The 25,630-nt window shown below is 35.2% G+C and overlaps 2 protein-coding genes across 6 annotated transcripts; one reads left to right on the top strand and one right to left on the bottom strand.

The window, feature by feature from the left end:
- The first annotated feature begins 1,161 nt into the window (after nt 1-1,161).
- On the top strand, nt 1,162-8,556 carry LOC110871589 (OVARIAN TUMOR DOMAIN-containing deubiquitinating enzyme 4). Of its 4 annotated transcripts, none has more exons than XM_022120279.2 (6): nt 1,162-1,445; nt 3,757-3,878; nt 5,134-5,174; nt 5,850-5,948; nt 6,974-7,137; nt 8,259-8,556. In XM_022120279.2, the coding sequence occupies exons 1-5, from the start codon at nt 1,397-1,399 to the stop codon at nt 7,116-7,118; spliced, it is 456 nt and encodes a 151-aa protein (XP_021975971.1). In that variant the 5' UTR covers nt 1,162-1,396; the 3' UTR covers nt 7,119-7,137; nt 8,259-8,556. The 4 variants fall into 4 exon arrangements, with proteins under 4 accessions (XP_021975971.1, XP_021975972.1, XP_021975973.1 ...); XM_022120280.2 differs by having other exon boundaries at nt 1,163-1,445; nt 8,266-8,556; XM_022120281.2 differs by having other exon boundaries at nt 1,167-1,334.
- Nucleotides 8,557-9,516: 960 nt separating this feature from the next.
- On the bottom strand, nt 9,517-24,707 carry LOC110871587 (4-coumarate--CoA ligase-like 9). 2 transcript variants are annotated; one of them, XM_022120278.2, is made up of 6 exons: nt 23,582-24,707; nt 14,360-14,549; nt 13,503-13,648; nt 10,727-10,794; nt 10,519-10,621; nt 9,517-9,765 (listed from the first exon to the last, which is right to left on the bottom strand). In XM_022120278.2, exons 1-6 carry the CDS (start codon nt 24,614-24,616, stop codon nt 9,730-9,732), a joined length of 1,578 nt encoding a protein of 525 aa, XP_021975970.1. In that variant the 5' UTR covers nt 24,617-24,707; the 3' UTR covers nt 9,517-9,729. The 2 variants fall into 2 exon arrangements, with proteins under 2 accessions (XP_021975970.1, XP_021975969.1); XM_022120277.2 differs by having other exon boundaries at nt 9,518-9,805.
- Nucleotides 24,708-25,630: the final 923 nt, after the last annotated feature.

Raw genomic sequence — 25,630 nt, 5'->3', positions numbered from 1 at the left:
TGTACGACTTTTGAATCGGGTTCAAAAAGTCGTTAATAGTAATTCTTCGTCGCCAAAGGTTTCAAACTTTGTATTTAGTAGAATTGGTTTTTCTATTCAAAAGGGGGTGGCGGCGCAACTTGTTGCTCGACTACCTGCCATTGCTTTGTAATTGCCCTTTTTCGTGTGGAATGATATTATAATGAAAAAAAAATACTTTTCTTTATTTAAAATATAAAAAACGATTATTAAAATACAAAATTCCAAACGCCTCTTTGAATGTTGTTTTTTTAACGGCAAAATAGAGCTATCACAAAACAAGAAAAGGAGCTAGAAACCAAGAGTATATAACAAATAAAAAACAAATAAAGATAAAACCTATAAAACTAAACACGAAAACCCCTGGACCTATTTTTTTTCCAGGCCATCATTTGAAAAATGAACGTTTAGCGAACAGTTTATGAATCGTTTGGCGGGAAGTTCATTTAGTTAATGAACGAACACGAACACAACACTTTGTTCGATTTACTAAATGAACGAACACGAACAAAGGTCTAGTTCGTTCGAATACTTTCCTGAAAGTTCGGTAATATGTTCGTTTATGTCCGTTCATGTATGCCCATTTACATTCATTCGTATTCGTTTGTTATTTGTTAAAAGTTTTTAAAGTTTTTTTTATATTTAGAAAATATAAAAAATAGTTTTTAATGTTTTTAAGTTTTTTTATATGTTTTTTTATATTTCACTTTCCTCACCATTTTACTTTATTCCCCCACAAACATTAGTTTATAATTATATTTAAAAAATAGTAAAAATGTAAACCCTTATCTTAACATATGTTCATTTGTGTTTATTTATGGTAATTCGTGTTCGTAACCAGTGTTCACAAACTATTCCCGAACAACTTAATTTCCTTAAAAAATGAACACTAACATAAACTTTTGTTCGACGTGTTTTCGCGAACAGTTCACGAACACCTGCATTTCTTTAATAAACGAACACAAACATGGTCGTGTTTTCACGAACAGTTCACGTACACCTGCATTTCTTTAATAAACGAACACAAACATGGTCTCGTTCCTGTTTGTTCGATTCAGTTCGTTTACATACCTACTAATATTTTTCGAAACCACCCTCATGTCACTGGATCATTCAGCCCAACAAATAAACTAGGAGGCCCAGTAATTCCCACTTGATCCTGCATGCAATTTTGAATAATGATCGTCCAAATATCAGGCGCAATGAATGTAAACCGTACGTAAAGATTCACTACGGAAACATATCGATCAGATCGAATTTGATTCTCAGATCACTCCACTTTTAACATTCCAAACCCTAATTCTTCATCTCTGCAGGTAAATTTCTCCGTTTCAATCCAGATATTCATCAATTTAGCCACTCTCAATCTCATACATTCATGTCAAAACCTAGAAAATTATCGTTCGCTACCGATTTCCGTCTCATCAGTATGTATTTTGTTTTATTCGATCCGTGCAAGCGATTGATTTTTCAGTGTTTTCATGAAATTTATCATTTATACTTCTTCAAGTAGCATTAATTGTTCATCAGTTAAGCTGAATTTCATATATTCATGTCAAAACCTAGAAAATTATTGTTCGCTACCGATTTTTGTGTGATTAGTATGTATTTGTTTTATCAGATCTGTGCGAGTTATTGATTATGTGTTGATTTCATGAGATTTATCATTTATACTTCTTCAAGTAGCATTAATTGTTCATCAGTTAAGCTGAATTTCATATATTCATGTCAAAACCTAGAAAATTACTGTTCGCTACCGATTTTTGTGTGATTAGTATGTATTTGTTTTATCAGATCTGTGCGAGTTATTGATTATGTGTTGATTTCATGAAATTTATCATTTATACTTCTTCAAGTAGCATTAATTGATCATCAGTTAAGCTGAATTTCATATATTCATGTCAAAACCTAGAAAATTACTGTTCGCTACCGATTTTTGTGTGATTAGTATGTATTTGTTTTATCAGATCTGTGCGAGTTATTGATTATGTGTTGATTTCATGAAATTTATCATTTATACTTCTTCAAGTAGCATTAATTGTTCATCAGTTAAGCTGAATTTCATATATTCATGTCAAAACCTAGAAAATTATTGTTCGCTACCGATTTTTGTGTGATTAGTATGTATTTGTTTTATCAAATCTGTGCGAGTTATTGATTATGTGTTGAGTTCATGAGATTTATCATTTATACTTCTTCAAGTAGCATTAATTGTTCATCAGTTAAGCTGAATTTCATATATTCATGTCAAAACCTAGAAAATTACTGTTCGGTACCGATTTTTGTGTGATAAGTATGTATTTGTTTTATCAGATCTGTGCGAGTTATTGATTATGTGTTGAGTTCATGAAATTTATCATTTATACTTCTTCAAGTAACATTAATTGTTCATTAGTTAAGCTGAATTTCATATATTCATGTCAAAACCTAGAAAATTATTGTTCGCTACCGATTTTTGTGTGATTAGTATGTATTTGTTTTATCAGATCTGTGAGAGTTATTGATTATGTGTTGATTTCATGAGATTTATCATTTATACGTCTTCAAGTTGCATAGATAAATGATTTTTTCTTTGAAATTATTCATCAATTAAGCTGAATTTCGTATATTCTGTGTGATTAGTATGTTCTGTTTTATCCGATCTGTGTGAGTGATTGATTATGTATTTTTTTTCATGAGGTTGATCATCAATACGTCTTCAAGTAGCATAGATCATAGATGAACGAGTTTTTGATTGAAATTACTAATCAATAAAGCGAGTTTAATTTCATATATTCATGTCGAAACTCGATACCTAGAAAACTATTGGTCGCGGGCGATTTTGGTGTGATTAGTATGTTCTGTTTTAGCTGATCTGTTCGTGTGATTGCTTATGTGTTGTTTTCAGGAGATTTATCATTTATATGTCTTCAAGTTGCATAGATGAATGATTTTTTGTTTGAAATTGTTCATCAATTAAGCTAAAGTTTCGTATATTCATATGCCAAACAGTGGCGGATCTTGCCCGTTGAACCTGCCAGGGCCGAAAGACACGGGCACTAAAATTAGCACTACGGCCGAAAAACTTGCCAGGGCCGAACATAGTATATATACAAAATTTCGATAGAAATGCGGAAAATTAGCACTACGGCCGAAAAACTTGCTAGGGCCGTGGCCCTGCCACGGCTCCACTAAGATCCGCCCCTGATGCCAAAACCTAGAAAATTATCGTACGCTAGCGTTTTCCTTGTGATTAGTATGTTCTGTTCTATACGATCACGAGAATTTGTTGTTTATACGTCTTCAAGTAGCATGGATGAACGATTTTTTGTTTGAAATTATTCATCAGTTAAGCTGAATTTTGTATATTCATGTCAAAACCTAGAAAATTATCGTTTGCTGGCGATTTCGGTGTGATTAGTATGGTCTGTACTTCTGTTCTATCCGATCTGTGCGAGTGATGGATTATGTAGTGTTTTCATGAGATTTATCATTTATACTTCTTCAAGTGGCATAGATGAACTCATGAACGATTTTTTGTTTGAAATTATTCATCAATTAAGCTAGTTTGAATTTCATATATTCGTGTCAAAACCTAGAATATTATCTTCGTTTGCTAGCAATTCGGATGTGATTAGTATGTTCGGTTCTATCTGATCTGCGCGAGTGATTGGTTATGTATTGATATCATGAGATTTATGCGTCTTCAAGCAGCATAGCTGAATGATTTTTTGTTTGAAATTTGTTTCTATGAAACAGGTATAACTGGAGATGGAAGATGCATGTTTCGATCTGTCGTTCATGGTGCTTGTTTGCGAGCAGGAAAGCCAGTTCCGAAGGAGAATGTTACTCGGGAGCTTGCTGATGATCTTAGAACCAAGGTATTATAATTTATACATACATTCAGATCTAGATTTTTGTATTAGTTTGTTGTAGCAATTAAGATGATTGTATGACATCACTTTCTATGTTTATGCAAGTTGTAGATTTGTAGGTGATTAGATTAGATTTTTTATTTTTATAGGGAAAGTGTGACCTAGCATTTTTTTTAAATTTAATCTGGTGACCAGTTTAGAACACTATTTGACATCAATTGTGAGGTTGTTTGGAACACTATCTGACATCTATTTCTATGTTTCTGCGAATCGTAGATTTGTCGGTGATTAGATTTGATTTTGTGATTTTCAAAGGGAAGCGTGACCTAGCAGTTTGCAAATTTAATCTGGTGATCAAGTTAGAACACTATTTGGCATCAAGTTTTGAGATCGTTTAGAACACTATTTGACCTCAATTTTGAACTTGATCATCATCATCATTAGGGGTGTAAACAAGCCCAGAGGCTCGAGAGCTACTCGTTATTAGCTCGGTTAAAAGCTCGAACGAGCCGAGCTTTAACGAGCCCGAGCCCGAGCTCGAGCCTGAAATACAAAGCTCGTTTAGGCTCGCGAGCCTAAACGAGCTCAAACAAATTTTTTTATTTTATATATAATATAATAATAATGATGATAGCATTGGCGAGCCGAGCTTTGGCTCGTTTAAGAGATACTGAAGCGAGATCGAGCCAAGTTTTTAGCTCTTCTGAGGTTGTTCTTAAAATAGCTCGAGCCGAGCTCGAGCTTTCGGTTTTATTCGCGAGCCGAGCTCGAGCTTTGGGTTTTACTCGCGAGCCGCGCTCGAGCTCAAATAAGTAGGCTTGAACCGAGCCGAGCTCGAGCTCGAACTTCAAAAAAACATGACGAGCCGAGCTCGAGCCCAGTCGAGCTCGGGCTCGGCCCGGCTCGTTTACACCCCTAATCATCATCATCACTATTTCAATTTTGAACTTGAAATGAGTACAAATGATTTTAAATGTTTAAACTTTAAATTGTTGCTCTTCATCTGAAACAATAGGGTGTACCTTCTAATTTCTATATATTTAGGTCAGTGATGAAGTTTCATCCGTTTTTACAGGAGTTTTATTATTTATTATTATTATTTTTGGGCTGTTCATGTTAAATTTTGGAGCTGTAATCCCCAATAATTCCTGTTAAAATACTTTCTTTGACACTCTATCATAATATATTCATATGTGTTTATGTTATTCATATATTGATATATACGAATTTTTGGAGAGTGATCAGTGTTTTCGTTTGATAGGTTGTGAAGGAGTTGATCAAGAGACGGACTGAAACTGAATGGTAAGACAAATCTTTGGATAGTGTTCAGTGTTTTCATTTCTTCAGTTGTAATGATTGAAAAGCATTTTAATCCGAACTTTATCACATATATTTTTGGGTTATCGGATTTTATCACCCCTAGCTATTGGCTACTGGCCGCTGCCACCCCTAACTATCACTTTGACGCCCGCCACCTCCAACTTAACACAAAGTGTGTTCTGTCACCATGTCGTTAACTGATCACTAACTTTTGATCCTGTTACTATACTTTTGGGGGTGTCCTAAGATCCCTAAAACCTTCCTAAGATCCATAAGACACCCCAAAAAATATAGTAACATGATCAAAAGTTAGTGATCAGTTAACGACGTGGTGACAGAACACGCTAAGTGTTAAGTTGAGGGTGACGGGTGTCAAAGTGATAGTTGGGGGTGACAGCGGCCAATAGCCAATAATTGGGGGTGATAAAATCCAATAACCCTATATTTTTAATTTCTATTAGAAACTGCTTTTTTTTCACCCAAAACAAATGCAACTTGTGATAAGATGCTTAGTTCAACATAACTGTTTGATTACTAATCATAATACTTGTCTACAAAACTTCTATCCTTAATGACAAATCTTGAAGATCAGTGCTATGAATGTTTTGAAATGTGCATTAGTGGATAAATAAGGAAATTTTGTGATGCGTTCTTCAGGTTTCTTGAAGGTGATTTTGAGACTTATGTCTCGCATATGAAACGGTCACATGTATGGGGCGGAGAACCAGAACTGCTTATGGCAGCACATGTCCTTAAGTATGTATTCTAATTTATTTTCTTTGATTATCGTACAATTTGTCTTAACGTACGAGCGGACGTTATGGCAAGTTCACACGATATAAACCTAGAAAGGGAAATCTCGCATGTCAAAAAAAAAAAAAAATCGCATGTTGTAAAAGCAAAATCGCATGTTTAAAAAATACCAATTTCGCATGTTGTAAAGAAGTCGCATTTTATTTTACAAAAACCAAAATCGCATGTTGATATTGCATCTCGTACGCATCGTACGTTAAGGCAATTTTTACAATAACCGGCCTCTATACTTTTAAATCACTAAGTAGCAGCTGTTTTAAGTAAAACGCCATTTTCGTTCTGAGGTTTAGTACGTTAAGGCAATTTGTACAATAAACGGCCTCTATACTTTTAAATCACTAACAAGCGGATGTTTTAATTAAAATGCCGTTTTCGTCCTCAGGTTTAGCCAGTTTTGCGACTTTCGTCCAAAGGTTTGTTTTTCCGCATCTAGATCCAAAAGGTTTGAAATCTTGCCATTTTCATACGGTTCACTAACTCCATCCATTTTTCTCCATTAAGTCAGGGGTATTTTCATCATTTTTGTTAACTTAAAGGGCAATTCGGTCTTTTTCACTTTAAGTACAAGCATTTAGCATACGTACAAGTATTCAAAATACCTCTACTAAATGAAATAGACGAAAATACCCGACTTAACATAGGAAAATGGATGAAGTTAACAAGCCGGATGAAAACGCAAGATTTCAAACCTTTTGGATCTAGATGCGGAAAAACAAACCTTTGGACGAAAATCACAAAACAGGCCAAACCTCAGGGACGAAAATGGCATTTTACTCTATTAAATTTGATGCAACTTTACATGTTACTTGCCATGTTCAAACCTCAACAAGAAACGATATTGTTACCATTTTCGTAAGCCCATAATGTCAAAACCTTAATGCACTTGAAAATTTCCTTGATTTGATTAAGATGCATACGGATGCACAAGTACAACGAATATGATATATCTATTATTAATATGTTTACAGGGTGCCTATAACAGTTTACATGCGGGATAAAAGGACAAATTCTATTAAAATTATTGCGGAATATGGACAGGAATACGGGAAGGAGAACCCAGTCAGTGTTCTTTATCATGATTATGGACACTATGATCTCTTGAAGAGTCCGTAAGCCGAAAGTCACAACTAAGGTATGTTCTTGCAACACTTTAGATCTCGTACGAAAATAATTATGTATGAATTATTTTGTTAACTATTTGTGTTTCCTCCAAGAGTAAATTACAAAAATCGTCCTTTACGTATGTCACTTATTGCAAACTGTGTCCTTTGTCTTCAATAATTACAGAAAACGTACTCGATGTTTGCAAACCCTTGCAAGTTATGTCCTTTAGCCCTAAGTCAGCTAATTTTTATGCTTAATCTGACCAAATAGACCCCACATGAGGGTATTTTTGTGGTTAAATCTAACCAAATGGACCTCACATGAGAGTAAAATGACCAAAATACCCTCATGTGGGGTCCATTTGGTCAGATTTAACCACAAAAAATTAAATGAGTTAGGGCTAAAGGACATAACTTGCAAGGGTTTGCAAACATCGAGTACGTTTTCTGTAATTATTGAAGATAAAGGACACAGTTTGCAATAAGTGACATACATAAAGGACGATTTTTGTAATTTACTCTTCCTCCAAATTGTGAAGTTCGATCTTTAAAATGTTAGGTTATTGGATTTAAATAACCCCAACTTTCACCATTTAGCCGATAGCACCCCCAACTTACGAATTGTAGCACGCCACTCCTAACTTTCAACTTATTTTCCTCTCAAACTAACTCAACGTTAATGCAGTTAGTTTTTTTGTTGATGTGGCACATGTTTAGTGACATGGCATGGCATCTGTCGTGTCCTTTTTAATGACGTGACACTTATTAGTGACGTGGCACTTATTTAGTGTTGTGACATCTGATGTGGCACTTATTCAGTGACGTGGCATCTGATGTGGCTTTTTGATGACGTGGAATCTGGTGTAGCTTTTTTGATGACGTGCCATCTGATGTGGCACTTGTTTAGTGGTGTGATATCTGACGTCAGCTAACTGGGTTAGGGTTCAGTTAGTTTGGGAGTGACAGGAAAATAAGTTGAAAGTTGGGAGTGGCGAGGTACAATTTGTAAGTTGGTAGTGCTATCAGTAGTCAAATGGTGAAAGTTGGGGTTATTTAAAAGATATTAAACGTGTGATAGATAATAACACTTTTATAAAACTATTTGGATGATCGGGTACTTCAAGATTTACCGTCATGTCATCGTTTCAAGTTTTCAGGTAAAAGATAAAGCAAGCTTTGCTTGAAAATCTGGATGAGCGTTTAGAGTCTAACAAGATATCTGACAAAAGGTACGACCATTTCTGGCCTTAATGCATACTTAATCTATGGCAGGATCATCCCCCTTCAAGTTATTGGTATGTATGTAATATTTGTCACACTAATATATTTTCCAATTATTTCTAATATGTATTTTTCTAATTATTCATTACCATTGAAGTTATTGGTATGATTGTTGTATTTGTCACACTAATATATTTTCCAATTATTTCAAATATGTATTTTTACAATTATACTTGTAACTAGTGAGTTTTATCAAGTCTGTGTTAATATATGTTTTTTGTGTTTCTATTATATTCACACATATATTATTTTAATATGTACAAGACCGTGCGTACTCATTAATATTGGGACGTTTTTAAGCCCATCCACGTCCAAAGCACGCCCAAGCTCTCCCCTCCGGAGGCGTTTTTTTGGCAAACTTTGGTAATTCTAATTGCAATAAATACATTTTTTTCAACTTAAAAGTAATCAAAATAAAATTTGTTTAACTAAGGTTGTCAATCTTGTTGGGTTGGCGGGGTGAATCGTCACAACTTGTATGTGTATTTGTGTCAACGATATCAACCATAACCCGACACACAAAATTGTATAAAACAAACATAGCAAGTATAACCCATTTATGTAAACAACTCCAACATGTTAACAAGTAGTAAATGAGTTAATAAGTTGGTGGTTGTAATAAATGGTTTAAACGGGTTGTGACATGAATGATGAAACAGGTTAAACATCAACCTGAACATGATCCGTTTATTTAACAAGTTTACTCGAACAAGACCCATTTATTAAACTGATTTTTTTTTAATGACTGATTGTATTTTCATTTTTTTATTAAACCCAATTATTTTCCATGTCGTATTAGAAATTACCACCCATGGTTTACTAGTTATAACTAGGGATGAGCAAATACCGATCCCGTCCCGATACCGATAATCCCGATCCCGAAATTTCTTGAATACTTGATACCGATACCAATACCGAAACATGTCGGTTCGGTACGGTATCGGTATTGTGAGGGTAAAAGTCGGTATTTTACCGATACCGTACCGATACCGAAAAAACCAAAATGTGGATACCGTTTCCGATACCGAAACATGTCGGGATCGGGATTATCGGTATCGGGATGGGATCGGTATTTTATACCATTTGCTCATGCCTAGTTATAACCATATCTTTTTGGAGCTTTATAAATATTACATATTTTAATACATGTAAACTGGTTTAATGCTAGAATGAAAATATGCTTAATAAACAACACAGGTTACATTTCAATTTTTAGACCTCTCAAACATTTCCAGAGCTCCTATCTAGAATGATACCCATACCCAGTCTATATACTTATAGTCATTAACCAAACACCAATTAAAGCTTAGAATTGACAGCCATCTTCATCAACTCCTTCCTCAATACCTTTCCTGGTGCATTTTTTGGAATTGAATCTATGAAACAAACTCTTCTTAGTTTCTTGTATGGTGCAACCTAGTTCAATTGTTTTTCTTATATTAGTTTAACAATTAAATTAGAAAGTTAAATGCCATTTTAGTCCCTGTGGTTGGTCATTTTGGCAGTTTAGTCCAAAGGTTTCATTTTTCGCCTGTGGGTCCAAAAAGGTTTCACTGTTGCCATTTTAGTCCACTGGGTTAACTTCATCCAGTTTTTCTGTTAACGAGAAGGGCAATTCGGTCATTTTATATGTAATTCTATTGACTAGAATGACAATTCGGCCATATAAAATGACCGAATTGCCTTTCTCGTTAACATAAAAAATGGATAAAGTTAACCCAATGGACTAAAATGCCAACAATGAAACCTTTTTAGACACAGGCGAAAATGAAACTTTTGGACTAAACTGCCAAAATAGCCCAAACCATGGGGACTAAAATGGCATTTAACTCATTAAATTAGGGTACATGTAAATTAATAGTAATCGAGGTGATTCATTGTAGTAAAATTTTATATTTATATAAAAATCACTCAAATTCAACATTTAGTGAATATTCTTTATATAAGCCATGCAATTTAAACATTTACCAAAAATTCCACAATAATTAGACAACAATGAAAATTAAATGATTTTTATAGTCAAATAAAATTATGACTGATTATACTACAAGAACAATATTACAACTTTGTTAATATTTTATAATTTATCCTATTAAATCAAAACAAAATTAATTAATAAAAATACCTACCTGTTTAGCCACATAATCTTTCACTTGGGTTTCATCTATGGTGCTTCCTTTTCTTTTAACCACAAACCCCATGGGTACCTGCCCTGCTGCCTCATCTGGATACCTGCAAAATCACTCATACACACCAATGCACCATTATTATATATTTGCCTTTTTTTTCTTTAATTTTTGTGGACATTAAGATTAAGGGGTGGAATGAAACGCTTACGGAATCACAGCTGCTTCAGTAATGTCGGGATGCGAATGCAGAATTTGTTCCAATTCAGCTGGAGGTACCTACATTCACCTCAAATAGCTTACAAAAGTCATCACATATTTGAATAATCACTAGAGGATGTGGACTTCAAGTGATTATATTTTGTTTTTGAACGGCCGAATCCTCCAAATGGGCTACTAGCGAAATTCACCACATCGGGATACACTCGCCTCCGAACCGGGGAAAACCCTCACCTAGGGCCGAAGCCCGTGAACACTCGCCCGAAGGCACGGCAGTGCGGTGAGGTAAAACCGCTCAGTTCAAGGATCGAACTAGCGATCTCCACTTATTCGCCTAGTGGGTTACACCCGCGTTTTACGGTGGGGTGACCCGTTTTTTAATAAATGTTAAACAGAACGTAAACATGGTGGTAAAAATAACGTTAATGGTGGGTATCTAGTCGATATTGGTTCGGTTAATTACGGTATCGATATAGTACCAATACTCGATATAGCAACCGAAAGAAAAAACTTAAAAAGTAAAGTCGTCATAAGTCCAAAAGGATGCCGACACATGTTTTATATCGATTAAAACCATAGTAAACGAATACCAGTAATGGTTCTAGTAGTACCAATACCGGTACTAATGTTTTTCAATAGGTACCGGCTCGATCCGTTTTAAGAAAAGAATTATATTGCGTATTTAGTTTTTGTAAAAAAAAAAAAAAAAAAAAAACTAATGAAAGAAAGTCATAAGAGAAAATAAAAGTATTAGGTTAAAAACGTATATTATCTATAGTGTAAAGAGTAGATTTGAAACTTAAAAAAGCTATAAAAAAAGTTAAAACATAGACCCATATACACTAATCAAAAGTATTTACTATTAGCAAAACTTCCTAATCGTTATATAGTAAATAAATAAACTAGCAAAACGGGCTAAAAAGAAAATTGGTGTTTAAAATCCCTCATATTAATATTAATGCTTACGCACACTAATTTTAGACAAAAGTGTGTATGAAAATTTCATTTAGATAAAAGTTTTTGGGCCAAATCATGTTAATTAATATAGGGGAATTTGCCTGTAATAATTCTAACTAGAGGTCATTGGCCATTGACAGTCTCACCTTTAAATATTCCCCTCACTAGTCCCACATTTCACCTATTTTTCCTACACCGGTCCCACGTTAAAAAAACTTAACGGAGTTATGTTTTTTCCAAATTACAACAGTTTCTACGGCTTTTGATCAGAATGACGATACGAATCCATTGATATAAAACTTACCTCGAAACGGTGCTCCAAATGATGAAAACGACGCTTCAATTCGGGTGTTTAAATTTCCAATTAACAAAAACCAAGTCATTTGGAGCACCCTTTCGAGGTAAGTTTTACATCAATGGACTTGTATCGTCGTTCTGATCAAAATCCCTAAAAATTTGTTTGTAATTTGGAAAAAAGCTTAACTTCGTTAAGTTTTTTTTTTTTTAACGGAGGACTGGTGTAGGAAAAATAGGTGAAATGTGGGACTGATAGAGGAATATTTAAAGATGAAACTATCAATAGTCAATGACCTCTAGATGGAATTATTACATACTAGTTCACCATCAATATAAAATTTTAACCATAAGTTGAGATATTCTAACCATCCAGCCTATAAAATTGTACTTGTGATCCCAAAACTTTTCACAAGTCCAACATATAACAACTAATTTGGCCCATCCCATAATTTGAAGTAGTATTCAACTTTTTGGCTGTATTTTTTCATATTTTATCCTAGGGTAAATTACTTTTTGAGTTCTTGTATTTTAGTGGTTTTAATAAGTTGAGTTCAAAAGTAAAAAGTTTAACGATCTAAGTCCCTATAAGCATTTTCTTTAACCATTTGAGTCCTTTTGAGTCCAAATTTTAACCTTTTGAGTACAATTTTTTGGACTCAAATCATTATAAAATTAACAAAAAATTGGACTCAAAACGTTATAAAATAAATGGCTAGGGACTCAGGACGTTAAACTTTTTGATTTTGGACTCAAGTGGTTAAAACCACTAAAACACAGGGACTCAAAAAGTAATTTACTCTTTATCCTATATTTGATTAGTGGATGGTTAAAATGAGAAAAATAAAAATTTTAAGAAACAAAAAGTTTCAACTAATAAGAATGCTTTATGTTACTTCATTTAACATTTGCATTTAATTTTAATATAAGGATATATTGGTAAACTTACATAGATAATTAATTTGTATTATTCTCCTTTAATAACTAACTAAATTAAATTTGTAACTTTTTTTCAAAATATATTTTCAAATGAAAAAACAACTTAATTTAAAGTATAGAATAAATTACTAGTTGTGTAAGATAAATTACGAGTTGTGTAGGATATTTTTAGAGGTGTATATGATAAAATTCTATAATGTGTAGAGTATATGTAGGAAAATTTTAATATATGTAGATTTGTAGATTATATGTAAGATAATTAATAATTAGTTGACTAATTAATTAAAGAGAGAAAAATTAATGAGATGGGTTATAAATGAAATAGCATTTTACTAAAATGTCCTTTATTCGTTTTTTCTTCTTTCAATAATTTTCTTCTCATTTGATCCTCCCCTTTTTAATTAATCAATGGTATGATTGTGCTTGCACATTTTATCATATATGTGAGTGTTTTCTTTTTACTAGTTAGTATTTTTTGATAAATTACTTGGTGCCCGCAGAAACCAAAATTCTAGGTAACCGTTCTTTTACCACCTCTACGTTAGCTAAGGATTTATACAGATGTTGAAGAAAAGTACCTGATAACCTTTATATTTAATCAACTCTTTTAACCGGTCTACAACAAATAAGAATCCTTCATTGTTAAAGAAACAAAGATCCCCAGTTCTCAACCATCCATCCGAATCCACCATTGTATTTATACCTTGTTTATCATCAACATATCCTAATCACTCAAATTAAAACCGACCTTTCAATTCCAAAATGTTTAATCCAAAATAATCAGCATATCAAGAGTTCATTTACTTTTTAACAGTTTCGAATTAAACAGTTAGATACACACAAAAGTGCCTTAAGTGGGAGTAAAATAAAGCAACGACTTTAGGTCTCCACTTTCACAGGACCCCTAAATTCTAAAAAAATAAATAAATAAATAAAAACTATATGTAGGTAATTTGTGTTTAGAAATTGTTGACGGTGGGGTTTATATTTTCTAATTATGCATAAACACGATAAATGATTCATAGGATCAAAATTTTTATTTTTATTTTTACTAAAAGGGACTCCATTATATTATTTGTTTTGGGCTCCCAAAAAACTTGAGAGGACCCCTGAGGCTATATACACGTTGGTTTGTTTTGGTTTGGTTCAATAATGAAAATGATGAATATCATGACAAACTTGGTCAATTTACATTAATGTTTACCAAAAAAACTGAAGCCAAATTATTTTTTAATTGATTTGTGTTGATGTTGTTATGTTTAAGTAGAACATTAAGTAGACAACAGAAACATATAATGATAATGTGTTTCAAAACCATTCAATGATTCAATTTTTTTTTAAATAGAGTCGGCAAATATTAAATTACCTTTGTTTATACAAATTCTAGTAAAAATAACTTAATGACATCTAGACACAATCGACATATATCTTTTACCTTTCATAATGGATGGACCTCTAACCCATAGTTCACCATGGTTCATTGGAGGCAAACTAACCCCGGTGTTGGGATCAATTATCTTTGCTTCACAATGAGCTATGAGCCGCCCGACTGTGCCTACTATCGTGCTCTCATATGGGCTTGCAACTCTTGATATTGCACCTGTGGTTTCGGTCAATCCGTACGTCTAATGAACATCAAATAACCACAATGCAATAGCGTTAGTTCATCAATCAACACTCCCAAAACAAAGGAAAAATAAAGCACCAACTTTTATTGAGGGTTTGTGAGATTAAATATATAAAATGTAATATTTAATCTTGTAGCCTATATAATCATTTATATTATATTAGATCAAAATATATTTATTAACCTATTAATAATTAGTTGGTAATTGTTGATGGACCATATTACCCTTATTAACTAATTGGGTTTCCTCTTGGGTGTATAAATAAGGGGCTTATTAGAGAGTTAAAGGGTTACACACATTACACAATCACAACCCTCATAACATCAAACAAATCGGCTCTCTCCCCATAACCGAAATTACCCTACTTCGGTTTTCATCACCATCATAACTTACACCCTAAGGAGGAACCAGATCATCCTGACAATTATGTCGAACTCAATGGCTGCATCTCTGACTGGATTCTCTGCTGGCCTGTCTGCTGTAACAGGTATTATTCATATTTTCCATTACATTTAAACAGAACTGATCCAACATGTGGTATCAGAGCATATGTTGATAAACCAGTTCTGTTTTCGTATCCATTATTCTTGGATCAAAATCTGGAAAACGGAAGTTTTTTAAGCCTTAAAAATCAAAAACTGTTTTCGGGTTGTTTGTGACCGAAATCCCTGTTTTCGGAAACTGTTAATTGATAAACCGACTCGAAATTATAAAGATTAAACTTATTATCACGAAATCCTTTACAAAACCATTAAAATCAGGTTTCGGATTTCCAGATTATGTTCTTATTTTGTTAGGGTTCATCATAATGTTCTAAGAAAACTCGAAAATTCCCTAAGATTTGGAATATAATTTGGATTAGTGGGTGTTTTTTTTTACTGTTTTGATCTTATTTTTATCTAATAAAATTCCGAAAACTGTTAAAGAGATATCAGTTATTATTTTCGAAATATTTTGATAAGTTTAGATCAGCATTAAAACAGGAAACATTATCCCACAATCCCTTAAATTTCGAGTTTTCAGTTATTATCACAAAACAGCTGTTAAGGAGGTTGCTACTCGCAACCATGAGGTTGCTACTCGCAACCATGAGGTTGCTACTCGCAACCATGAGGTTGCTACTCGCAACCATGAGGTTGCTACTCGCAACCATAAGGTTGCGACTCGCAACCATAACGTGATTTATCGCAACCATGAGGTTGCTACTCGCAACCATGAGGTTGCGACTCGCAACCATAACGTGATTAGTCGAAACTAAGGTTGCGACTCGCAACCATAACGTGATTAGTCGAAACTAAGGTTGCGACTCGCAACCATAACGTGATTAGTCGAGACTAAGGTTGCGACTCGAAACCATAACAGCACAACTCGAGACTAAGGTTGCGACTCGAGACTAAGGTTGCGACTCGAGACCATAACAGCACAGTTCGATCCGCGCTAACAGGTGGTTTGCTATTAAATACTTGGTTTTGTCAATACTTAATCAGAATCAGATAACTTTTTACAAAACCAAAATAGCTTAACTTGGATGAGCTTCTGATGTATTAATTCTGGCCAAAGCTGATTTAATACATCTATTTATTGTTCAAGTATTATAAAAGGCTATGTTAAGTATGCATTACAAACCTGAAATGTCTTAATTCTGGCCAAAGCTGATTTAATTCATTTATGTTTAGCATGCTTGACAAGTGCATAACTAAAGTGATTGTCTCATTTCTGGCCAAAGCTGATTTGTCACGATTGCTTTGCACACATACTTAAATGATTACACTTCTGGCCAAAGCTGATTTGTCTTCGTTTAAGTAGAATTTTTACTAAGTCTATTATTTTGATGTTAGTAATAGACATTATCACAGCTTCATAATTAAAATGGTCATTATTTATGCCTGCCTTAGTGTAACAAGCCCATTAGATCACATTAGGTTTTCTTCTTTTGTATCATAACTTGCTCATCTTATTTCCACTACCAGCACCCAATTGCGGGATTCCACCTTTGACTGGTGATAACTTTGCTGAATGGAAGGATGCCCTCATGCTTACTCTAGGATTGCTGGACTTTGATTATGCTCTAAGAGAGAATAAGCCAGCGGACCTTACCGCCACCAGTACTGCTGCTGAGCAGATAGTCCATGATAAATGGACTAGGTGTAACCGCATGTCTCTCATGTTCATGAAGCAATCCATTCATAACTCAATCAGAGGGGCCATTCCTGATTCTGAAAATGCTAAAACCTATCTGGCTTCTGTGGAGGATCAATTCAAGGGAACATCAAAAGCACACGCTAGCACTCTTATCCTCAAGCTGGTGACATCTAAGTATGATGGGAGGAGCGGCATTCGCGAACACATCATGATGATGCATGATATGGCCAATAAGCTGAAGGGCCTAGAGATGGAAATCAGTGATGGTTTTCTCGTTCACTTCATCATCACTTCGCTTCCTTCATCCTATGAAGCTTTCAAGATCAATTACAACACTCAGAAGGACAAATGGACGATGAGTGAGCTGATCGCTATGTGCGTGCAGGAGGAAGAGCGTATGAAGATGGATCGCACTACTGATGTTGCTAACTTCACCACTTCCAGCTCAAAGAAAAGGAAGAACTCTTATCATAGAAAGGATGCTTCTAAGGTTCAAAAGCCAAATCCAAATCCTAATACAAGTACACCTTCCAGCTCTAAGAACTCCTTAGGCAAACCCTATTGCAAGTTCTGTCAGAAAACAGGACATAAGCAAAAGGAATGCCCTGACTTTAAGGAGTGGCTGGCTAAGAAAGGTAACGATTTTTCATGATACTTGAGTCCTTTAATTTAAATGTTCCTGCTAATTCTTGGTGGTTTGATTCTGGTTCTATGGTTCATGTAACCAATTCACTTCAGGGATTCCTTACAATCCGGAAGCTGGGAAGAAACCAAAGAACACTTAAAGTTGGGGATGATCGGGAATTAGAAGTGAAGGCCATAGGAACATTACAATTATTTTTGAAAACTGGTTTATGTATTAAACTTTATGATACCTTATATGTTCCTGAGGTAACTCGGAACCTTGTATCAGGACCAAAGTTAGACATGGACGGTTTTGTCGTTTCTCATGGTCATCGCAAACTCTCTATTCTCTATGATTCCGTTGTTTATGGTACTGGCATTCTGGATGGTGGTCTCTATAGATTAGAACTAGATGATAATTTTTCCAAATCTTTGTTGTCATATAATATTAATGAATCACTCACAAAGATGGAAAAGAAACAAATTCGAGACTTAGAGACTTCATCTATGTTGTGGCATCAACGTTTAGGCCACATCTCAAGAGAACGATTAAATCGTCTCGTAAAGGATGAAGTCTTACCTCCTCTCGATTTCACCGATTTTGGAACATGTGTCAAATGTCTTAAAGGCAAAATGACATCAGCGAATAAGAAAGGTGCCACTAGGAGCTCTAATTTATTAGAACTCATTCACACTGACATTAGTGGTCCCTATCAAATCGCTGGCATCACAGGACATACTTCATTTATCACTTTCATTGATGATTATTCTCGTTACATGTACTTGTATCTTATAAAGGAAAAGTCTGAATCTCTTACAACTTTTAAAGATTATAAAGCTGAAGTTGAAAAGCAATTAGATCGTCAGATTAAAGTTGTGAGATCAGACAGAGGCGGTGAATATTATGGAAGACATACTGATGTGGGTCAAGCTCCTGGTCCATTTTATGAGTTTTGTAAGGGCCAGGGGATTGTGAACCAATACACCATGCCTGGTACACCTCAGCAGAATGGTGTCGCTGAACGAAGAAATCGTACCCTTATGAACATGGTGCGCAGTATGTTAGCCAACACTAATTTACCATTATTCCTCTGGACTGAAGCATTAAAAGCAGCTGTTCATATACTCAATAGAGTTCCTTCTAAGTCTGTCCCTAAAACTCCTTATGAACTTTGGACAGGAAGGAAACCGAGTCTTAAATATATGAAAGTATGGGGCTGCATTGCTGAAGCAAAATTATATAATCCTTTCCTAAGGAAACTTGACCCTAAAACAGTTACCTGCTTCTTTATCGGGTATCCTGATCATTCAAAGGGTTATCGTTTCTATTGTCCTTCCCATGTCACCCGTATTGTTGAAACCAAGCGTGCTGCGTTCCTGGAGGATTTCAAGGTCAGTGGGAGCAGTACTAACCCTTACGAAGAATTGCAAGAAGTACAAGACGCGGGGGGAGAGACTCGTCGCTTACCATTACTCCGTTTACTCCTCTTGTACCACATGCAACTGCACCTGAAGTCACTGCACAAACTCCAACTCCACAACCAGAACCCATTATACCTCATAACGAAGGCACATCAAACGCTCAAAACCAAGACAACGCTCAACCCGAAAATCAGCTCAGGAGGTCATCTAGGCAAAAACGGCCTACTAATTGGGATGATTATATTACCTACCTGACTGAAATGGATGCTGGAAAGCTCAATGATCCTATCTCTTATAATGAAGCCATTAGCAGTGATCAGTCTTCTGAATGGAACAAAGCAATGATTGATGAGCTTGAATCCATGAAGAAAAATGACGTTTGGGATTTGGTAGAATTACCCAACGGTGTCAAACCTGTAGGTTGTAAATGGGTGTTCAAAACAAAACTGGATCCGAATGGGAACGTTGAACGCTATAAAGCGAGATTGGTTGCAAAGGGCTACACTCAGAAAGAGGGAATTGATTATCAAGAGACGTTTTCACCTGTCTCTCGTAAAGATTCATTAAGGATCGTTATGGCCCTAGTAGCTCATTTTGATTTAGAGCTGCATCAGATGGACGTCAAAACTGCTTTCCTTAACGGAGACTTAGACGAAGATGTTTACATGAAACAACCTGAAGGCTTTAAACCTGAAGGTCAGGAGCATCTAGTCTGTAAGTTGAAGAAATCCATTTATGGGTTAAAACAAGCATCACGTCAATGGTATCTCAAGTTTGATGAAGTCATGAAGAGGCAAGGTTTTATGAAGAATCAAGTGGATCAATGCACCTACCTCAAGATGAGTGGGAGTAACTTTACTATACTTGTCCTTTACGTAGATGACATTCTATTGGCAAGTAATAGTTTAGACATGTTGCATGAGTCGAAGCGGTTACTCTCGCATAACTTCGACATGAAGGATCTCGGAGATGCTTCTTACGTCATTGGCATCGAAATTTACCGAGATAGACACAAAGGGATCTTAGGATTGTCTCAAAAGACTTACATAGATCGTGTCCTTACACGTTACAACATGCAACAGTACAAACCCTCCGTCGCTCCAGTAGTTAAGGGAGATGTTTTCGGTTCATTCCAGTGTCCGACAACAGAGGTTGAAAAGGAGCAAATGAGCCAGATACCTTACGCGTCAGTAGTCGGGAGCCTGATGTATGCTCAAGTCTGTACTCGCCCAGATATCGCTTATATTGCTGGAATGCTAGGCCGTTATCAGACTAATCCTGGCCTAGATCACTGGAAAGCAGCTAAGAAGGTCCTCAGATATCTGCAAGGGACGAAAGACTATAAACTGACTTATAGAAGAAGTGATCACTTAGAAGTGGTAGGTTATTCTGATTCTGACTTTGCCAAATGCAAAGATGACAAGAAATCCACTTCGGGCTACATCTTTATGTTAGCAGGCGGACCTATCTCATGGAAGAGTCATAAACAACAGTTAACTACAACTTCCACAATGATGGCAGAATACATTGCTGTTTACAACGCAACCTGTCATGGAATGTTGCTTAGAAATCTGATCACTGGACTCAAAATTGTTAATTCCATTTCTAGACCATTGAAGCTTTACTGTGATAACTCAGCTGCCGTTAGTTTCTCGAACAGTAACAGTTCGACTGGAGCTGGTTTATATCTCGATACAAAGTACTTGTTCGTACGTGAACGTGTTGAGGAAAATAATCTTTGTATAGAGTATATTAGTACTAAAGATATGCTAGCGGATCCGATGACTAAAGGTCTCCCACCTAAAGTTTTCGAAGAACATGTATCGAATATGGGACTTACTAAAGACCTTGTTTAATGGCATATTGTACTAGCTTATGTTTTAATTAATAAAATTTCCTCAGTTTGATTTTGTATGTCTCTAACATATGTTCTGCCGGTGTAATGACATATAGACAAATATAAATACAAATCAGACGCTAAAGGGCTTATACATATTTTGATCGTAACTATTAGGTTTTAAATTGAGGCTATAGTATGACTAATGGGGGTCCTGAGTCGAATGATGATTCAACGGCTGTATTTCTCTGCTATAGTTCTTGGTTTAAAGCTAAAATGAGTGTTAACTCCTGGCCAGGCTTACCTAATACTCATGATAAATGATTACTTGGCTAAGTGGGAGAATGTGAGATTAAATATATAAAATGTAATATTTAATCTTGTAGCCTATATAATCATTTATATTATATTAGATCAAAATATATTTATTAACCTATTAATAATTAGTTGGTAATTGTTGATGGACCATATTACCCTTATTAACTAATTGGGTTTCCTCTTGGGTGTATAAATAAGGGGCTTATTAGAGAGTTAAAGGGTTACACACATTACACAATCACAACCCTCATAACATCAAACAAATCGGCTCTCTCCCCATAACCGAAATTACCCTACTTCGGTTTTCATCACCATCATAACTTACACCCTAAGGAGGAACCAGATCATCCTGACAATTATGTCGAACTCAATGGCTGCATCTCTGACTGGATTCTCTGCTGGCCTGTCTGCTGTAACAGGTATTATTCATATTTTCCATTACATTTAAACAGAACTGATCCAACATGTAAAAGCTTGAACATATGTTATAATCAATCTATTAATTAATATACATAATTCATCTTTTTCAAATATAAGTCATCAATAATGAACTTATGTTTGATACGATTTCATACCTAACAACTTATGGCCCGTGTCTTCATTATACCGAATATACCAATTATACTATTATTTATTCGTTTTTTTTTTCTTCATTTGTTGTATCACTTTATAGTTCAAAACGTAAACTAACGTTCTCTCCCATCTCTATTACTTTGAATATTGGGAACGTACAAAGAACCATGTAAATCATTTATTTTAAACAAAAGCCTAGCAGGTTAAAATAACTCGTTTACTTTCGACCACAAATTTGTTTGTTGTATACCATTATTTATGATGTAGGATTACATGAAATGGTTAATATAGACACACCAATGCACCATATTACAATACTAGTCACTAATATAACCTAATAGTCCTCCGCAAGCTAATTAGCACAGAAGCCTAAGCAGGGGGCGCAGCTTAAGTAGGGCGGGAGGGTGTGGCCGACCCCTCGAACTTTTTACTCAGTAGTAGAGAGTATGTAGTTTTCGTATAGAAATTTTGGGTATATACGTTTTCGACCCCCCAGTTCTATAAATTTGTTTGGATGTATACGTTTTCGACCCCCGTCAGAAATCTCAAGTTTTGCCACTAAGCCCAAGCCAGATGCCAGATTACATTTTGGAGCCTTGTGAATTGAGATTGGTGGACCAAAACCAAATTCTATAGTAGGGATAAGCATTTGTTACCGGATATATTCGGTACTGGTACCCACTTTCCCCGTTTTTTTCGTACCGGTACCGGTATTTTCAGGTAAAACACTGGTAAATACTGGTACCGAACCGGTGTATTCAGAACCGGTACCTACTTTTCCCGTTTTTCGGTACTGGTACTTTTGGTACCAAAAGGGTACCGTGCTCATCCCTATTCTACAGCGTGGAAACTTGTCTGGAACTTTCGCGTGAGATTTGCCCATCCTTTGTTTCGCTTGAAAACATACTTTTGCTTAATTACAATCTTTCCCATGAGATTGCTCCCTTCCTGCTCTTTCATCAGAAATTAACGTATAAAAGTGCACCACCGTTATAGGTGGAGCCGATGTTGTATAGCGACAACAATGACGGTGAGGGTAATTACGACTGCCTGTGGTGGCAGTGGCGCGATCTATGGTTGTAGTAGGGCAAGGACTATGTATTATTACACATTCAACATAAATTATTACGTGATTCCACATTCAAAATGATTTGTTATAATTGATGTTATTACAATTATGCTTATTACATGATTACACATTCATTAAAAGAACCTAATTGATTATACTATATTACGTGATTAAAGCTCAATAGTTATTGTAGGTTGATCCTTTTTACATTTGCAACTACAAAAAGGAAGGATCACGGGATTGAAATCATTAAATAAAACATTAATCCAAGCAAAAATCCTCACAAAGTTTAACACAAACCCAAACATACATTTTTTTTAAGAATCATCTCTGTAATCATTATATTCATTGCGTATCGAGTATATTTGTTAGTTCTTTTAAAGATATAATTTTTTTATTATTTGGTATATAAAATTAGAATTATTCAATATGTGTAATATACATGGTTTTTAGGATATATATTTTTTTTATTTACTATACAAAATTACATCTATTCAATATGCGTAATACACGAGGTTTTTAAAAATACAACTTTTTTATTATTTGGTTATAAAATTAGATTTATTCAACACGTACAAAACACGAGTTTTTTTTTTTAAAAAATAAGTGTGTAAATATATAAATGTGTGTACATGTTATTATATATTTTATTTATACTTGTTTTTATTTAAATATAAAAATAAATCTTCTACAATTAAAAGACAAAACAATAAAGGAAAGTGTTAAAATCGTCGTTGAGGATTGAGAAATTGTTAAAATCGTCCACAGAAGTTAACGATACATTTTAATTTTAATTAAGTTAGCGATTTAGATGGAAATAACAACAAAAATATCAAATTTTGGGGACACATATACAAAAAGTTTTAAAGTTAAGGACTATTTTATCATTTTACTCCTAATTTTATGTTGTGTTTGAATTTGCTTCTTAATATTTATTTCTTTGTTTCATTTTTTAATGCGAAAAGAATTAATTATAAATAAGTAAATAACCATTGCATGATGTAATATTGCAATCTCATATTCTCATGCATGTATGCAACCAACCTGCACCAATGACACGTCCTGAAACCGTCGTTTAAACTTCCTGATCACGGCCACCGTTAGCGGAGCTCCGCCACTAAACACCGTATCCAAAGACCTCAAATCAGCTCCATTCACCAACCGCTCATTATTTCCATCCACCAACGCCACCACCACCGGCGGCGCCACCGCCATATAACAAACCCTAAACTCCTCAATCGACCTCACAATCAACCTCAAATCAAACCTAGCTACTGAAACCAAACTCTCACCACACGCCACCATCCTCACACAAAACGTGAATCCGTACACATGAAAATACGGCACCGTACATAGATACACCGCCGGAGAATCACAACACGTACTTTTCCGACTCGTTATTGCTCCGGCAACCGATGATATCAGATTCCGATGCGTCAATCTGACTCCCTTAGTGTTTCCGGTAGTTCCTGACGAGTACAAAATCGCCGCCGTATCCGACTGCGAAACCGAAACGTCAATTTTGACATCAGAGAACTCAGATCCGTTCGATCGATCAACTCGCATCATCGATTCGAACTCACTCGATTCGATTACAACGATCCGGTTATTAAAACCGGTTTCCGATACCTTCCGAACCGATTCAACCGTAGCGAAAATAACCACCGGTTTACAAATCCGGATCTGGCGCGAAATCTCGGAGATCGAGCTAGCAGGATTCGCCGGAGAAACGGTTACACCGATGGAAAACAGAGAGAGAAACAGAATCGGAAGATAAGATGAGTTATGAGAGATAATAAAAGCACAATTACCTTTCGTAAGAGATACCGGCGGTTGACGGAGTGCAGCGGCGAGGTTGCGTACGAAGAGCTTGACGTCGGTGTACGGGATACGGTGGCGTGTGGTGGCGTCGATTAGCGATCCGGCGGTTGTTGTGGTGGTGTTGAGGAGAGAGAAGATGAAGTCGGTTACTGATAAATGTGTAGCTTGTGGAGGAAGAAAAGATGAAGGTCTGAGGCTATGGAAGATTAGGGTTTTTGAGCAGAAACCGTTTTGTGAATGAGAGTTTGAAACCGCCATTATCGTTTGAAGATAACATTGTGGTTTTGATTTTATTGTTTGAAAATTATCACTTTTTAACAATAAGTTAATGGTAGTTAAGAGGTAGTCATGGCCACAAAAATATGTATGTCTTTATTCTAAAATATCAATATAAAAAGATGTGACACGTGAGAAATGTAGATGTTATGAGTCGGGAATGGGTCGGGTTTTGGAAATCGATGTTTTGTATCCGATTATAACGTGTCTTATTTCCGATCTCATGTATGTCATGTGTCGTGATGTGATGAGTCGGGAATGGGTCGGGTATTGGAAATCAATGTTTCTTAGCTAATTGTAACGTGTCTTATTTCCGATCTCATGTGTCATGTGTCGTGTATAGTGGTGAAGCTTGAAGTTTTTGTCGGGAGGGTCGAAAACGTATATATCCAAAAAATTCTATAGAACCGGGGGGTCGAAAACGTATATACCCAAAAATTTCTATACGAAAACTACATGTACAACACTACTGAGCGAAAAGTTCGGGGGGTCGGGCGCCCCTCCCGGCCCCTTAAATACTACGCCTCTGGTCGTGTACTCATTGACCGTTTACTATCTTATGTGATTAATAGAGGATTCATATCCTTTACACCAAAATATGTGAAAGTAGTCTTTATATTATAAAAGGTGGTTGTAAGTGAAAAATAAAGAAAATGTTATCATTTATCTGTATATTTGAGGAGACACTGTTTACTCTCTATAATTTTTTAATATATTTTGAAAATGGTTGTGAGTGAAAAATAGAGAAAAGTTAATAATGATAAAGGAATTAAAAATATTATTTAATTGAAATAAGACAGAAAGTATAATTTTTAGCGTAATTATAAAGTGGAATTTGATGGAGAGTTGTGAATGCTCAAAATATATGTTCGAATTTTCATTACTCGCACGCACTTATTTTTAAACTCATCTTAAAACGGCTTAGAATCTTAAATACTGAACTATTATTTTTATGATTCTCCTAATTACCTCATTATATTATATTATAGTATATTA

This window comes from Helianthus annuus, chromosome 8, assembly GCF_002127325.2.
Source record: "Helianthus annuus cultivar XRQ/B chromosome 8, HanXRQr2.0-SUNRISE, whole genome shotgun sequence".
In the NCBI taxonomy this organism is placed as follows: domain Eukaryota; kingdom Viridiplantae; phylum Streptophyta; class Magnoliopsida; order Asterales; family Asteraceae; genus Helianthus; species Helianthus annuus.
This window is presented reverse-complemented; position numbering and strand designations above follow the sequence as displayed.

Bases quoted from the DNA above. Each gene is read 5' to 3' on its own strand.
- LOC110871589 (XM_022120279.2), top strand. From the start codon at position 1,397: ATGTCAAAACCTAGAAAATTATCGTTCGCTACCGATTTCCGTCTCATC. The intron at 1,446-3,756 runs GTATGTATTTTG...TCTATGAAACAG, and splicing joins TACCGATTTCCGTCTCATCA to GTATAACTGGAGATGGAAGA. The intron at 5,175-5,849 runs GTAAGACAAATC...TGCGTTCTTCAG, and splicing joins AGACGGACTGAAACTGAATG to GTTTCTTGAAGGTGATTTTG.
- LOC110871587 (XM_022120277.2), bottom strand. From the start codon at position 24,616: ATGGCGGTTTCAAACTCTCATTCACAAAACGGTTTCTGCTCAAAAACC. The intron at 13,649-14,359 runs GTAAAAGATATA...TTGAGTGATTAG, and splicing joins AGGTCCATCCATTATGAAAG to GATATGTTGATGATAAACAA. The intron at 9,806-10,518 runs GTAGGTATTTTT...CAATTGAACTAG, and splicing joins AAGATTATGTGGCTAAACAG to GTTGCACCATACAAGAAACT.